Genomic DNA, 16,694 nt, shown 5'->3' with positions numbered 1-16,694 from the left:
CCATATATACAGGATAGGAGTAGTAGTACTGTGCTGTGCCCATATATACAGGATAGGAGTAGTAGTACTGTGCCCATATATACAGGATAGGAGTAGTAGTACTGTGCCCATATATACAGGATAGGAGTAGTAGTACTGTGCTGTGCCCATATATACAGGATAGGAGTAGTAGTACTGTGCTGTGTCCATATATACAGGATAGGAGTAGTAGTAGTACTGTGCTGTGTCCATATATACAGGATAGGAGTAGTAGTAGTACTGTGCTGTGCCCATATATACAGGATAGGAGTAGTAGTACTGTGCCCATATATACAGGATGGAGGTACGAAAAAAAGAAAAGCAACAGAGGACGGCGCCTCGGGTGATAACGTCAGAGAATCGGCAAAAGAATGGCCTAGGGTGCTCACCTTTGGTTTCTCTTGGAGTAAGGCATATATGATATCAACAGTAGGTGCGTGTTGCAGGCACGATGATCACCAGGGGGGGAAGTTGATGTAGATGTAGTCTTCAGATTGGGAAATAGTTCACGGGTAGATGACTATAAAGAGCAGCTCTCACAACTTCAAGATCACCGGACACCACTGGGGGCCGGTTGAACAAATGTGTATGAGGAAGGAAAAAAATGAAGTGCACGTGGAGCGCTAAAATTGCCTGTACCCGGATAAAAAGAATAGATTCTTCCCAAAAAGCAAGAGGAATAGTCTTTAAAAAATAGAGTTTTATTTACCTTTATCTTAAAAGGAGTAATGCCAGGTTACAATAAGTCCTAAATGACGCGTTTCGGGTCCACGACCCTTTCTCAAATAACGGACAGGAAGATCTTCCTGTCCGTTATTTGAGAAAGGGTCGTGGACCCGAAACGCGTCATTTAGGACTTATTGTAACCTGGCATTACTCCTTTTAAGATAAAGGTAAATAAAACTCTATTTTTTAAAGACTATTCCTCTTGCTTTTTGGGAAGAATCTATTCTTTTTATCCGGGTACAGGCAATTTTAGCGCTCCACGTGCACTTCATTTTTTTCCTTCCTCATACATATATACAGGATAGGAGTGGTAGTACTGTGCTAATAAATACAGGATAAGAGTAGTAGTACTGTGCCAATATATACAGGATAGGAGTAGTAGTACTGTGCTAATATATACAGGATAGGAGTAGTAGTACTGTGCTGTGCCCATATATACAGGATAGGAGTAGTAGTACTGTGCTGTGCCCATATATGCAGGATTGGAGTAGTAGTACTGTGCTGTGCCCATATATGCAGGATTGGAGTAGTAGTACTGTGCTGTGCCCATATATACAGGATTGGAGTAGTTGTACTGTGTTGTCCCAATTTATACTGAATATAAGTATTTATTAGGACTTTTATATAAAATATTTGATAAAAGCAGTAAATATTAGAAGAATAATTAAGTAGAGCATAAAACATAATAAATACGTAGGAGCACTATAAGACTATAGATGAAATGATTCATTGGAAATGATATATTATGTAATTAATTAAAGGGAATGATGTCCAATTTAATTCATTAGGTGTATCATATGATTTACTCAGGGGTGTGCATGTAATCACAATGTACTATTTGAGCACAGTATGGTTTTTGTTATGGGGGTGTGTTTTGTGTGTATTTATTTGTGGGGGGCACAGTGTGGTCAGTTGTGTTGTGAGTGGTAAATATTATTTAGGAGCACAGAGTAGGACATTGTTATCCAGGTGACATTGTGCTGTAGTGACGGTGATATTTTTAGTTGCACAGTGTGGAGATATATCTTCATCTCTGTGTAGCATAACTCTCCAGTGATAAGAAAAAAAAGGCAGAAGTTGTCCTGCAGTTCCTTACCCAAGACGTCAGCACTGCCCCCAGTAGTATACAGCCTGCCCCCAGTAGTATACAGCCTGCCCCCAGTAGTATACAGCCTGCCCCCAGTAGTATACAGCACTGCCCCCAGTAGTATACAGCACTGCCCCCAGTAGTATACAGCACTGCCCCCAGTAGTATACAGCACTGCCCCCAGTAGTATACAGCCTGCCAGCCCCCAGTAGTATACAGCCTGCCAGCCCCCAGTAGTATACAGCACAGCCCCCAGTAGTATACAGCACTGCCCCCAGTAGTATACAGCACTGCCCCCAGTAGTATACAGCACTGCCCCCAGTAGTATACAGCCTGCCCCCAGTAGTATACAGCCTGCCAGCCCCCAGTAGTATACAGCACTGCCCCCAGTAGTATACAGCACTGCCCCCAGTAGTATACAGCACAGCCCCCAGTAGTATACAGCACAGCCCCCAGTAGTATACAGCACTGCCCCCAGTAGTATACAGCACTGCCCCCAGTAGTATACAGCACTGCCCCCAGTAGTATACAGCACTGCCCCCAGTAGTATACAGCACAGCCCCCAGTAGTATACAGCACAGCCCCCAGTAGTATACAGCACTGCCCCCAGTAGTATACAGCACTGCCCCCAGTAGTATACAGCACTGCCCCCAGTAGTATACAGCACTGCCCCCAGTAGTATAGAGCACTGCCCCCAGTAGTATAGAGCACAGTCCCCAGTAGTATAGAGCACAGCCCCCAGTAGTATACAGCCTGCCAGCCCCCAGTAGTATACAGCACTGCCCCCAGTAGTATAGAGCACTGCCCCCAGTAGTATAGAGCACAGTCCCCAGTAGTATACAGCACAGCCCCCAGTAGTATACAACACTGCCCCCAGTAGTATACAGCACTGCCCCCAGTAGTATACAGCACTGCCCCCAGTAGTATACAGCACTGCCCCCAGTAGTATAGAGCACTGCCCCCAGTAGTATAGAGCACTGCCCCCAGTAGTATAGAGCACAGTCCCCAGTAGTATAGAGCACTGCCCCCAGTAGTATACAGCCTGCCCCCAGTAGTATACAGCACAGCCCCCAGTAGTATAGAGCACAGCCCCCAGTAGTATAGAGCACAGCCCCCAGTAGTATACAGCACAGCCCCCAGTAGTATAGAGCACAGCCCCCAGTAGTATAGAGCACAGCCCCCAGTAGTATAGAGCACAGTCCCCAGTAGTATACAGCACAGTCCCCAGTAGAATACAGCACTGCCCCCAGTAGAATACAGCACTGCCCCCAGTAGAATACAGCACTGCCCCCAGTAGTATACAGCACAGCCCCCAGTAGTATAGAGCACAGCCCCCAGTAGTATACAGCCTGCCCCCAGTAGTATACAGCACAGCCCCCAGTAGTATACAGCACTGCCCCTAGTAGTATACAGCACTGCCCCCAGTAGAATACAGCACTGCCCCCAGTAGAATACAGCACTGCCCCCAGTAGTATACAGCACTGCCAGCCCCCAGTAGTATACAGCCTGCCAGCCCCCAGTAGTATACAGCCTGCCAGCCCCCAGTAGTATACAGCCTGCCAGCCCCCAGTAGTATACAGCCTGCCAGCCCCCAGTAGTATACAGCCTGCCAGCCCCTAGTAGTATACAGCCTGCCAGCCCCCAGTAGTATACAGCCTGCCAGCCCCCAGTAGTATACAGCCTGCCAGCCCCCAGTAGTATACAGCCTGCCAGCCCCCAGTAGTATACAGCCTGCCAGCCCCCAGTAGTATACAGCCTGCCAGCCCCCAGTAGTATACAGCCTGCCAGCCCCCAGTAGTATACAGCCTGCCAGCCCCCAGTAGTATACAGCCTGCCAGCCCCCAGTAGTATACAGCCTGCCAGCCCCCAGTAGTATACAGCCTGCCAGCCCCCAGTAGTATACAGCCTGCCAGCCCCCAGTAGTATACAGCCTGCCAGCCCCCAGTAGTATACAGCCTGCCAGCCCCCAGTAGTATACAGCACTGCCCCCAGTAGTATACAGCACTGCCCCCAGTAGTATACAGCACTGCCCCCAGTATAACTTATATACTCACCCTCCGGTGGCCCCGATGTGCTGCGCTGCTCCTCCGATGTCCGCGCGGCTCGTCTTCAGTGTTCCGCGCCGTCTCCTTTCTTCTGCTGGGCGCCGCCATTGATCTTCCCCGGCAGGCGCCTAGTATGACGCGCCGCTGCTGACGTCATACTAGGCGCCGCCCCGGGGAAAAACATGGCGGCGCCCAGCAGAAGAAAGAAGACGGCGCGGAAGACTGAAGACATCGGGGCCACCGGAGGGTGAGTATGCGCACATGCGCCGCTATCTTTTTGAGGCTGCCGGCAGCCATCGCTGTGAAAACACCTGCTAGCACCGATCGCGGGTGTTACCGGTAAGCCTTTGCTGTAATATGCAGCAAAGACTTACCGGCTATGGAGAGGGCTCAGCCCGTGAGCCCTCTCCATGCACCGGGACCCGACCGCCGCCGTGAATACACAGCGGGCGGTCGGGATTACCGGCGTATAAGGCGACCCCAGACAAGACAGAAGATTTTTCTGTCTTCAAAAGTCGTCTTATACGCCGGAATATACGGTAGTTTTGGAGAAAAAATGTTTGCATCGCCATCCTTTCATACCATAGCTGATTTATCAATTTATCAGTCAGAATATTTCTAGTTGCCCATGGCAACCAATCACAGCTCAGCTTTCATTTTACCAGTGATCACGAATATTTTAAAGGGCAGCTGTGATTGGTTGCCATGGGCAACTAGAAATATTCTGACTTTCAGACAGCTGCTGCAGTGTCTCCTCATGCTTTAGAGGTCTGTTCTGCTTCTCAAGCTCCTCCTGGACCCCGATGCTTCCATCTCTAGGACTTCAACAGGAAAGTGATCGGACTTCCCTAGCCTAAAGGCGCTATGCACCTGAGCGCCCCCCATGTGATCCCTACGACCACAAATCTGTCAAAATGTCACCAGGTGCAGCAGACCCAATATGCACCTTACTCTCACACATCACCCTGATGATTTGCCACTGAATCAAGCGTTAGCGTCAACTTACGATCGCAGCTGGTTAGACTACCGCCTGAATCTGCTAGGCACCCTGCACAATGGCCTCAAACAATAGCAAATAGTCATCTTCATATGTAGAATCAGTCACAGCCGTATGTTACAATGGCCCCTGGAGCTGTAAATAACTTCAATAAGTCATACACCACGCGTACGCCAATAATTCATACCTCACCATGACATACAACACCAGTTCCAAAACCTAGGAACATCTCACTATCAGTTTCTTGTTCGAGCAACAACTAAAACTTCAGAGAACTAGGTCCATACTTTCCACATAATCAACAAGAAAACCTGGACAGCAGCTAATACAAGAGGGAGGCACAGCAAGAAGCAATGGTCCTACTCACCCGTCCAATAGTGCGGTTCCCTGCTCTCCGATCAGCCACTGTTCTCTATGGATTGTTTCCTTTGATTACTGTTGGATCCCGGACAAACCCCCAAGAAATGCAAGGGATTAACCTGATATCTGTATGTGTGAATATGAAGACAAGACATAGAGACGGGGCGCGTAAAGCCGACCCATCAACCTTCAGGGAGATGGACAATGTCTTGCTGCTCCACCTCTCCGAGAGCATCCAAGTTACTTTATTTATAGTGAATATCCTGGGTCTGCCCCTTACAGGCTATAGATACCAGTTCACACGTTACCATATAAATGCTTTCTTGATGATGAAGATGGGGGGGGGGGGAGTCTAGATAAGACTCCGAAAAAAAAGATGATATTTAACGCTGATGTACATTGTCTATTCTTAGGAAAGGTCAATGGCAATACCTGTGTGCAAATACATTTTTTTTTCACAATTATTAATTAATTTGCTTTCACACATGAGGAAGGGGAAATATGACGATTATTGCTCTTCACAGGGTCAAAGCAGATTCCGGTGTGTCAGAAATGGACTCCTGATGATAGGGATTCCTGGTCTTCTCATGGGAGGACTTCTAGGAGCTGTTATTACATATAAGGCTGGTGAGCGTCTCTAAACTCATTATGTAAATTATGTATTTCTCCAGTATAACGCATCATGTCTTTCATGGGATGACCCCTACAAAGGGAATCTGTCACAAGTTTTTTTTATGATTTTGCTTTATTAAACTATCTCCGATTCTCTATCTATGTCCTTTCTCCGATTCCCTCTTTTATGTGAAATCTTGCCCATTTACCTATTTAAAAAAAATCATGGTAACCATCACTTACCCATTACAGCAGTTTTTTTTTGGAGGAAGGTGGCTCACACCCCAACTGCTTCCTCATGGGGCCATACAAGGAGTAATAATGGGCAAGTGATTGATTTCCAGATCTGACTTGGAGCTTCATTGGGATCATATTGAGGCTGTATACACTGGTTATTCAGTACAGTGAACATCTGAATTTCTCCCATTAAGGCAGTGTTCATGGGCTTTAAACATACTGTAGTTTTTTGGTGTTTTGGGAATTTACAATGATATCTACATCAGAATTCTGGTTCAGATTGCACATAAATGTGGGAGTTCTGAAATGACACTCTCCCTGCAATCATTAAACTTGGCACCTATTGACAGCCTCCAGGTGGCCCCTGCTGAGAGGAAAGAAAACGAACACCTAGTGACAGCCTCCAGCTGCCCCCTGCTATGAGGAGAGACACTGAGCACCTAGTGACAGCCTCCAGCTACCCCTGCTGAGAGGAGTGACACTGAGCACCTAGTGACAGCCTCCAGCTGCCTTCTGCTGAGAGGAGAAACAGCTAGCACCTAGTGACAGCCTCCAGCTGCCCCCTGCTGAGAGGAGAGACAGTGAGCACCTAGTGACAGCCTCCAGCTGCCCCTGCTGAGAGGAGAGACACTGAGCACCTAGTGTTAGCCTCCAGCTGCCCCCTGCTGAGAGGAGAGACAGCGAGCACCTAGTGACAGCCTCCAGCTGCCCCCTGCTATGAGGAGAAACACTGAGCACCTAGTGACAGCCTCCAGCTGCCCCCTGCTATGAGGAGAGACACTGAGCACCTAGTGTCAGCCTCCAGCTGCCTCCTGCTGAGAGGAGAGACAGCGAGCACCTAGTGACAGCCTCCAGCTGCCCCCTGCTGAGAGGAGAGACAGCGAGCACCTAGTGACAGCCTCCAGCTACTCCTGCTGAGAGGAGAGACACTGAGCACCTAATGTTAGCCTCCAGCTGCCTCCTGCTGAGAGGAGAGACAGCGAGCACCTAGTGACAGCATCCAGCTGCCTCCTGCTGAGAGGATAGACAGCGAGCACCTAGTGTTAGCCTACAGCTGCCCCCTGCTGAGAGGAGAGACACTGAGCACTTAGTGTTAGCCTCCAGCTGCCCCCTGCTGAGAGGAGAGAGTGAGCACCTAGTGTCAGCCTCCAGCTGCCCCCTGCTGAGAGGAGAGACAGTGAGCACCTAGTGACAGCCTCCAGCTGCCTCCTGCTGAGAGGAGAGACAGTGAGCACCTAGTGACAGCCCCCAGCTGCCTCCTGCTGAGAGGAGAGACAGTGAGCACCTAGTGACTCCTCTCAGCAGGAGGCAGCTGGGGGCTGTCACTAGGTGCTCACTGTCTCTCCTCTCAGCAGGAGGCAGCTGGAGGCTGACACTAGGTGCTCGCTGTCTCTCCTCTCAGCAGGGGGCAGCTGGAGGCTGACACTAGGTGCTCAGTGTCTCTCCTCTCAGCAGGAGGCAGCTGGGGGCTGAGACAGTGAGCACCTGGTGACAGCTTCCAGCTGCCCTCTGCTGAGAGGAGAGACAGTGAGCACCTAGTGTCAGCCCCCAGCTGCCCCTGCTGAGAGGAGAGACAATGAGCACCGAGTGACAGCCTCCAGCTGCCTCCTGCTGAGAGGAGAGACAATGAGCACCTAGTGACAGCCTCCAGCTGCCTCCTGCTGAGAGGAGAGACAATGAGCACCTAGTGACAGCCTCCAGCTGCCTCCTGCTGAGAGGAGAGACAATGAGCACCTAGTGACAGCCTCCAGCTGCCTCCTGCTGAGAGGAGAGACAATGAGCACCTAGTGACAGACACCAGCTGCCCCCTGCTGAGAGTTGAGACAGTAAGCACCTAGTGACAGCCTCCAGCTGCCTCCTGCTGAGAGGAGAGACGGTGAGCACCTAGTGACAGACACCAGCTGCCCCCTGCTGAGAGGATATACAGTGAGCACCTAGTGACAGCCCCCAGCTGCCTCCTGCTGAGAGGATAGACAGTGAGCACCTAGTGTCATCCTCCAGCTGCCCCTGCTGAGAGGAGAGACAATGAGCACCTAGTATCAGCCTCCAGCTGCCCCCTGCTGAGAGGAGAGACAATGAGCACCTAGTGACAGACACCAGCTGCCCCCTGCTGAGAGGAGAGACAGTTAGCACCTAGTGACAGCCTACAGTTGCTCTCTGCTGAGAGGAGAGACAGCGAGCACCTAGTGTCAGCCTCCAGCTGCCCCCTGCTGAGAGGAGAGACAGCGAGCACCTAGTGTCAGCCTCCAGCTGCCCCCTGCTGAGAGGAGAGACAGCGAGCACCTAGTGTCAGCCTCCAGCTGCCCCCTGCTGAGAGGAGAGACAGCGAGCACCTAGTGTCATCCTCCAGCTGCCCCCTGCTGAGAGGATAGACAGTGAGCACCTAGTGACAGCCCCCAGCTGCCTCCTGCTGAGAGGATAGACAGCGAGCACCTAGTATCAGCCTCCAGCTGCCCCCTGCTGAGAGGATATACAGTGAGCACCTAGTGACAGCCCCCAGCTGCCTCCTGCTGAGAGGATAGACAGTGAGCACCTAGTATCAGCCTCCAGCTGCCCCCTGCTGAGAGGAGAGACAGCGAGCACCTAGTGACAGCCTCCAGCTGCCCCCTGCTGAGAGGAGAGACACTGAACACCTAGTGTCATCCTCCAGCTGCCCCCTGCTGAGAAGAGAGACATTGAGCACCTAGTGACAGCCTCCAGCTGCCCCCTGCTGAGAGGATAGACAGTGAGCACCTAGTGTCAGCCTCCAGCTGCCCCTGCTATGAGGAGAGACATTGAGCACCTAGTGACAGCCTCCAGCTGCCCCTGCTGATAGGAGAGAATGCGAGCACCTAGTGACAGCCTCCAGCTGCCCCTTGCTGAGAGGAGAGACAGTGGGCAGCTATTGTCAGCCTCAAGCTGCCCCCTGCTGAGAGGAGAGACAGCAAGCACCTAGTGTCTTCTCCAGCTGCCTTCTGCTGAGAGGATAGACAGCGAGCACCGAGTATCAGCCTCCAGCTGCCCCTGCTGAGAGGAGAGACAATGAGCACCTAGTATCAGCCTCCAGCTTCCCCCTCTGGAGAGGAGAGACAGTGAGCACCTAGTGTCTTCTCCAGCTGCCTTCTGCTGAGAGGAGTGACATCGAGCACCTAGTGTCATCCTCCAGCTGCCTCCTGCTGAGAGGATAGACAGCGAGCACCGAGTATCAGCCTCCAGCTGCCCCTGCTGAGAGGAGAGACAGTTAGCACCTAGTGACAGCCTCCAGCTGCCCCCTGCTGAGAAGAGAGACAGTTAGCACCTAGTGTCAGCCTCCAGCTGCCTCCTGCTGAGAGGAGAGACAGCGAGCACCGAGTATCAGCCTCCAGCTGCCCCTGCTGAGAGGAGAGACAATGAGCACCTAGTATCAGCCTCCAGCTTCCCCCTCTGGAGAGGAGAGACAGTGAGCACCTAGTGTCTTCTCCAGCTGCCTTCTGCTGAGAGGAGAGACATCGAGCACCTAGTGTCATCCTCCAGCTGCCTCCTGCTGAGAGGATAGACAGCGAGCACCGAGTATCAGCCTCCAGCTGCCCCTGCTGAGAGGAGAGACAGTTAGCACCTAGTGACAGCCTCCAGCTGCCCCCTGCTGAGAAGAGAGACAGTTAGCACCTAGTGTCAGCCTCTAGCTGCCTCCTGCTGAGAGGAGAGACAGCGAGCACCTAGTGTCAGCCTCCAGCTGCCTCCTGCTGAGAGGAGAGACAGCGAGCACCTAGTGTCAGCCTCCAGCTGCCCCCTGCTGAGAGGAGAGACAGCGAGCACCTAGTGTCAGCCTCCAGCTGCCCCCTGCTGAGAAGAGAGACAGTTAGCACCTAGTGTCAGCCTCTAGCTGCCTCCTGCTGAGAGGAGAGACAGCGAGCACCTAGTGTCAGCCTCCAGCTGCCTCCTGCTGAGAGGAGAGACAGCGAGCACCTAGTGTCAGCCTCCAGCTGCCCCCTGCTGAGAGGAGAGACAGCGAGCACCTAGTGTCAGCCTCCAGCTGCCTCCTGCTGAGAGGAGAGACAGTGAGCACCTAGTGTCAGCCTCCAGCTGCCTCCTGCTGAGAGGATAGACAGTGAGCACCTAGTGACAGCCTCCAGCTGCCCCCTGCTGAGAGGAGAGACAGCGAGCACCTAGTGTCAGCCTCCAGCTGCCTCCTGCTGAGAGGAGAGACAGTGAGCACCTAGTGACAGCCTCCAGCTGCCTCCTGCTGAGAGGAGAGACAGTGAGCACCTAGTGTCATCCTCCAGCTGCCCCTGCTGAGAGGAGAGACAATGAGCACCTAGTATCAGCCTCCAGCTGCCTCCTGCTGAGAGGAGAGACAGCGAGCACCTAGTGACAGCCCCCAGCTGCCCCCTGCTGAGAGGAGAGACATCGAGCACCTAGTGACAGTCTCCAGCTGCCTCCTGCTGAGGAGACCCTTCTCTATACTCCATATAATCACTATGTGATGAAGGCTCATCCTGAGTTTTACATTGATAATTGATTTTCTTTGCAGCCTCCAAGTGTCCTTCCTGTCCTCCTGAATCTTCCTCCTGTCCCAATAAGTGGACAAAGTCTGACGATAAATGCTTCTATGTTTCCCAAAATACCAAAAACTGGCAATCCAGCCGGGAGTTTTGTGAGTTGGAAGGAGGAAAGCTGCTGAACCCGGATCAGGAGACCCAGGTAAGAAGAGAACACAAGGAGGAAAGGGAAGACTTCGGGAAAGGGAAGACTTCGGGAAAGGGAAGACTTCGGGAAAGGGAAGACTTCGGGAAAGGGAAGACTTCGGGAAAGGGAAGACTTCGGGAAAGGGAAGACTTCGGGAAAGGGAAGACTTCGGGAAAGGGAAGACTTCGGGAAAGGGAAGACTTCGGGAAAGGGAAGACTTCGGGAAAGGGAAGACTTCGGGAAAGGGAAGACTTCGGGAAAGGGAAGACTTCGGGAAAGGGAAGACTTCGGGAAAGGGAAGACTTCGGGAAAGGGAAGACTTCGGGAAAGGGAAGACTTCGGGAAAGGGAAGACTTCGGGAAAGGGAAGACTTCGGGAAAGGGAAGACTTCGGGAAAGGGAAGACTTCGGGAAAGGGAAGACTTCGGGAAAGGGAAGACTTCGGGAAAGGGAAGACTTCGGGAAAGGGAAGACTTCGGGAAAGGGAAGACTTCGGGAAAGGGAAGACTTCGGGAAAGGGAAGACTTCGGGAAAGGGAAGACTTCGGGAAAGGGAAGACTTCGGGAAAGGGAAGACTTCGGGAAAGGGAAGACTTCGGGAAAGGGAAGACTTCGGGAAAGGGAAGACTTCGGGAAAGGGAAGACTTCGGGCTTTGAACTGATTGTACTGAGGAGCCACCTCGACATATGTTCCCACCAACCAATAATGGCACCGCTGTTATCTGGAAGGTTTTCAACACATAGATAACACATGGTTTTGGTGAGCATCACATTGGGGCACATTTACTTACCCGGCCCATTCGCAATCCAGTGGCGCGTTCTGTGCGGTGGATTCGGGTCTTCCGGCAATTCACTAAGGCAGTTCCTCCGCCGTCCACCAGGTGGCGCTGCTGCGCTGAAGTCCGCCGAGGTCCGCCGGAATGCATGTGCCTATACTTGGTGAAGGTAAGTGCGAGTCCCGCAACACGATTTTTTTTTTTAAATGCAGCGTTTTTTCTGAATCCATCGGGTTTTCGTTCGGCCACGCCCCCCCCCCCCAATTTCCGTCGCGTGCATGCCTGGCGCCAATGCGCCACAATCCGATCGCGTGCGGCAAAATCCTGGGGCAATACAGGGATAATCGGCGCAAATCGGAAATATTCGGGTAACACGTTGGGAAAACGTGAATCGGGCCCTTAGTAAATGACCCCCACTATCTCCATTATCTGCTTTGTGGCAATATGTTGACAGCGCCCTTCTTTGGCTGGGGTATAAAAGTTCTGCTACAGAACTTCACCCCGACCTGTAATCTTGTCAGACCTGGTTGTCATCTTCTGTCTGGATTAGATGCTGGATCGTATATATGTTGCTATCTTTACATTATAGGAAGAGATTGGTTTGCTCCATGACCTGACCGGAGACTACTGGGTCGGCCTGATAAAGCACGAGGGTTCTGGACACTGGAGGCGACTGGACGGTTCTGTGTGGACTGGACTGATAGAGTGAGTGACAATTTGGCTGCACTGGGCTCCTCATTAAGAGTTGTATGATAGTCATGCAGTGAGCGATCTATTAAATCTTTTATAGTTCTCCCCTTCATCACACTTGACCACCAGGGACATGAACACTCTTTGCTTATCTTACAGTCCTGAAGAAGTCCCTACTCTGGGGTTCTCACTAGTCTAGAGAACAATATGGTTTTACCAGTGCTGAAGCCCCCCAGTCTGACCTCCGGGGTGGATTGCCTAGTAATATGCCGGTGGGGGAATTACCTTACTGCCCTAGACCACCAGGGATAGATAAAGGGATCCACCATGTTGTGCTTGGCCCTGTTATCCAGCTTTCTGTCCTCCTGGATGGTGTCCTGCGTTTTGTGGTGTGATGGTATATGAAGTGTTAATAACCACATCTTCTCTGTTTCTTGTAGATATGATGACCCCCAGAGGAGGGTCCCCCAGTGCATTGTAGAGGATTCTGGGAAGTTTGTCGCTCTTGATTGTTCTTCTGCAAGACGATGGATCTGTGTAAAGTCGTTGAATCATTAATGTGGAGCACAGTCTTATCTTCTCAAAATTTGCAGCTTTTACTGTAATTTGCAACCTGCAAGGAGCGCTGTGTCATTGACTGGATGTGACCTCCTACTGGGTGACTGCACTGACCGGGTGTCATCCTGGACCGGGTGACTGAGTCTGTGCAGTGATCGGGTGTGAGCCCTGACTGGGTGACCATGACTGTGCAGTGATCAGGTGTGAGCCCTGAATGGGTGACCATGACTGTGCAGTGATCAGGTGTGAGCCCTGAATGGGTGACCATGACTGTGCAGTGATCAGGTGTGAGCCCTGAATGGGTGACCATGACTGTGCAGTGATCAGGTGTGAGCCCTGACTGGGTGACCATGACTGTGCAGTGATCGGGTGGGATCCCTGACTGGGTGACCGTGTCTGTGCAGTGTTCGGGTGGGATCCCTGACTGGGTGACCGTGTCTGCGCAGTGATCGGGTGGGATCCCTGACTGGGTGACCGTGTCTGTGCAGTGATCGGGTGGGATCCCTGACTGGGTGACCGTGTCTGCGCAGTGATCGGGTGGGATCCCTGACTGGGTGACCGTGTCTGTGCAGTGATCGGGTGGGATCCCTGACTGGGTGACCGTGTCTGTGCAGTGATCGGGTGGGATCCCTGACTGGGTGACCGTGTCTGTGCAGTGATCGGGTGGGATCCCTGACTGGGTGACCGTGTCTGCGCAGTGATCGGGTGAGATCCCTGACTGGGTGACCGTGTCTGCGCAGTGATCGGGTGAGATCCCTGACTGGGTGACCGTGTCTGTGCAGTGATCGGGTGGGATCCCTGACTGGGTGACCGTGTCTGTGCAGTGTTCGGGTGGGATCCCTGACTGGGTGACCGTGTCTGTGCAGTGTTCGGGTGGGATCCCTGACTGGGTGACCGTGTCTGTGCAGTGATCGGGTGGGATCCCTGACTGGGTGACCGTGTCTGTGCAGTGATCGGGTGGGATCCCTGACCGGGTGACCGCGTCTGTGCAGATAGAGAAGTTTCTGTATTGTCTGGGTCTCGGGTTTCTGTAAGAATCATTTGACTGTAAACTGTAGCAGCTCCTCTGCCTCTCTCCCAGCGGGAAATCGAAGCACAAATAGAAGCATTACTTCCAGCCAATCAGAGTCTTCCATGAAGCTTACTGCTCATTTTGTTAGTTTTTTTCTGTGTATTGAACCTTTTGGATCCCTTTAAATGTCTCGCACCTGACCATTTCTTGTACATGAGATAATATAGAGTCTTCTACGATGCCAGAAAGGGGCAGGAATATAATGAAGCAATGCACCGGCACTTTATATACGTCTAAGGCTTCATGCACACAAATGCTCTCAGGCTGCAGACAATGGATCCTGGTCATCAGCGTGGATCAGGATATGAGCCGTGTCTTCTGTATGTCACCAGCCTGTCCCAACCTCCACATGACTGTGTTATCTATAAACTGATACAAATTGCACATGGATGATTAGTATTGACTTGTATTAGTATGCACAAGGAAAAACATGTGAAATATGTGAAAACACGTTCCTGTGCAGGGGCCATCAGTTAAATGATGTAACATTCGTGTGCCTGTAGCCTAAGAGTAAGCTTATCAATCTGTGATCCATGCCTAGCAGACCCTTGCTAATCTGTGGCTGAACCGCCGTGATGATAATGTCCCTGTGACGACGGTACCATGGCTGGCAGCGAGCTATCAGAGAGCTTGTAAAGTGAGTAGTGGATAGTTTGGGATTAAGGGTGATGCCACATGTTAGCGTTTTGATTGCGTTTTGTAATGGAATCAGAGTGCACTAGAACGGCCCGCGGCCGATCGCATATGTGTTTCTATTTATCCTATGCGATCGGCAATCAGTGCCCGGTGTCTTGTATTGTGTAAATCTGAGACACTGGGCACTGATTGCCAATCGCATTGGTTTACATAGAAACATATGCGATCGGCCGCCCCAGTGCATCTTGATTCCGTTACATGCTAACACGTGGCCAACACCCCGTGTTGGCAGGAGCTCATTTTACATGGGGCTTGATCCTTCTCTGAGGGAAATAAAAGGATTTATTCCGAAAAATCTCTGCTGTTTAAGGTTCAGAATTTAAAGCTCTTAAGGTCTTTCTTGGTGTAGAGCCTCAGACTTTCTTAAAGGAACATGTTCAGGAGACTGGATCTGACGCTGCCACCATGTAGAGACCTGATGTGCCTGAGCCTCCACGCTGCAGGAGATTGGGGTTGAGCTCCTTCTTGTAATGCTCCTCAGATTTATGAAATGGATAACTGGGTATAAACTGGAACTCTGACCCTGGGTGGTCAAACCTCTAAGTTTCTAGATTTGATAATGGCCGTAGCATCTAAGTGGTTTTATAGAGCGATACCATGCACGCACGGATGGGTGGCCATCATCACGTCTACTTACTGTCTTCCAGGCCCTGCTGGCTGTACTCTCAGGGGTCATCAGGTGCGGTCTATGATTGATTGTCTTTCTTCTCTCCATGTCCTGTCGGCATCGCTGGATCTTGTAATAAATGGTCTCTGCACATTTTGCACATTACTGTATTCACACTCGTCTGGTTCTTTGTGCGTCTGAATTCTGTATCTGGTGAGGGACCGCAGGATGTGACATAGAAACAGAGGGTGGTAGAGAGATTAACCCGTCTGACCAGGCTTATGTTGTGTAGAGATGTAACTGCAGCAGGCAATGTGCTACACAGGAGTCAATACACTGTAACCTCTGGAGGGCGCTCTGCTTGTAGAGTCACTCCAAGTGTTTCACCAGGGATCATTGTCCTATTATCTTTCCACCAGAAGAGAATCAGTATCTTCTGAGAAGTACATTGACCCTAAAACCTTCCCAGTGCCCCCAATAACCCAACACTTCTGTATCCACTGACCTGGCGAGACCCATTACTGCTGCGGTCACTTCTGTACATAGAGGCCGAGGCAGACAAGATGGTATTTGGCGATTGGAAAATCTGCGACAAAATCCATTATCAAGCGTTCCAACGTGACCTTCATGCCAAGCGGCGCTGGTTACATACAGGACGTAGCCTTCCACTGGTTTCTTTGGGATAGAACTAATCCTAATGGAGAGTCCAGGACACAATTCACTGTGTGAACTGAGACGGAAGCCAAGCATTAGGAGAGTGAAGGAAAGGAATAAACCAAAAAATAATTCCCTCCCCTCAAGGGCATGTCTAACCGGTATAACTCCTTCAGGCGGCAATTGGAAGGTCAGTGGCTCCAATTGTGTGACAGAGGGCAAGAAGGGTTACGCGAGAGGTGAGAACGGTCACGAATATTTATCTTCACACTTTTACGGATGAATCTTTGTTATGATGAAGTGTCTGATGAAGGTCAGAGATTGACCGAAACGTCACAATTATATTTGTTTGCTGAATAAAGGATCATTCACGTTTGAAAAACCCTAATCAGTGTATTGTATACTTTATCTCCGCATTATCCTGTCCTCTCGCGGGTGACGCCCTTCTTGGGGGACTTGAATGAGTTTTTATTGTTGTAATGATGGAAAATTTTTAGAATCACAGACTCTGAACGACCAACTTCTCTCTCTACGGCTGAAAGGGTCGTCCCTTTGGCCTTCATCTGGACAACCTGCTGCCGGAGAGTTTCAGTCACTTTGGATCAGCAGAACATTTATACAAAGTCAGTGAGAACTGGAACGTTAGGAGCCGGTTACATCGGGTTTGTCAGATAATCATGGAAATTAGCACCCGATGCCAGAATACCAATTAAGGGGCCCCATGGAAACAGCATCGTCCCTCTCTAATAAAAGTTTGGTTTTCACTCCGGACCGAGGAGCCGAACAGTTTTATCAATGGGGATTGGGAAATGTTTTTCAGAGAATGAAGCCGACTAAACACGTTGTACCATTGGATAGGACCAGAACATGGAAGAGAGGTCGGCTGGGCCAGTTATACACTAATGGCCTCTAGTGTC

At 51.0% G+C, this 16,694-nt stretch overlaps 1 protein-coding gene across 1 annotated transcript; it reads left to right on the top strand.

Moving 5' to 3' along the window:
- Nucleotides 1-5,718: 5,718 nt before the first annotated feature.
- Nucleotides 5,719-12,881, top strand: LOC140123033 (C-type lectin domain family 2 member D3-like). The gene is made up of 4 exons (XM_072144284.1): nt 5,719-5,860; nt 10,572-10,741; nt 12,090-12,205; nt 12,631-12,881. Exons 1-4 carry the CDS (start codon nt 5,719-5,721, stop codon nt 12,746-12,748), a joined length of 546 nt encoding a protein of 181 aa, XP_072000385.1. The 3' UTR covers nt 12,749-12,881.
- Nucleotides 12,882-16,694: the final 3,813 nt, after the last annotated feature.

The sequence above is a fragment of the Engystomops pustulosus genome, chromosome 3 (genome assembly GCF_040894005.1).
Source record: "Engystomops pustulosus chromosome 3, aEngPut4.maternal, whole genome shotgun sequence".
NCBI lineage: Eukaryota > Metazoa > Chordata > Amphibia > Anura > Leptodactylidae > Engystomops > Engystomops pustulosus.
This window is presented reverse-complemented; position numbering and strand designations above follow the sequence as displayed.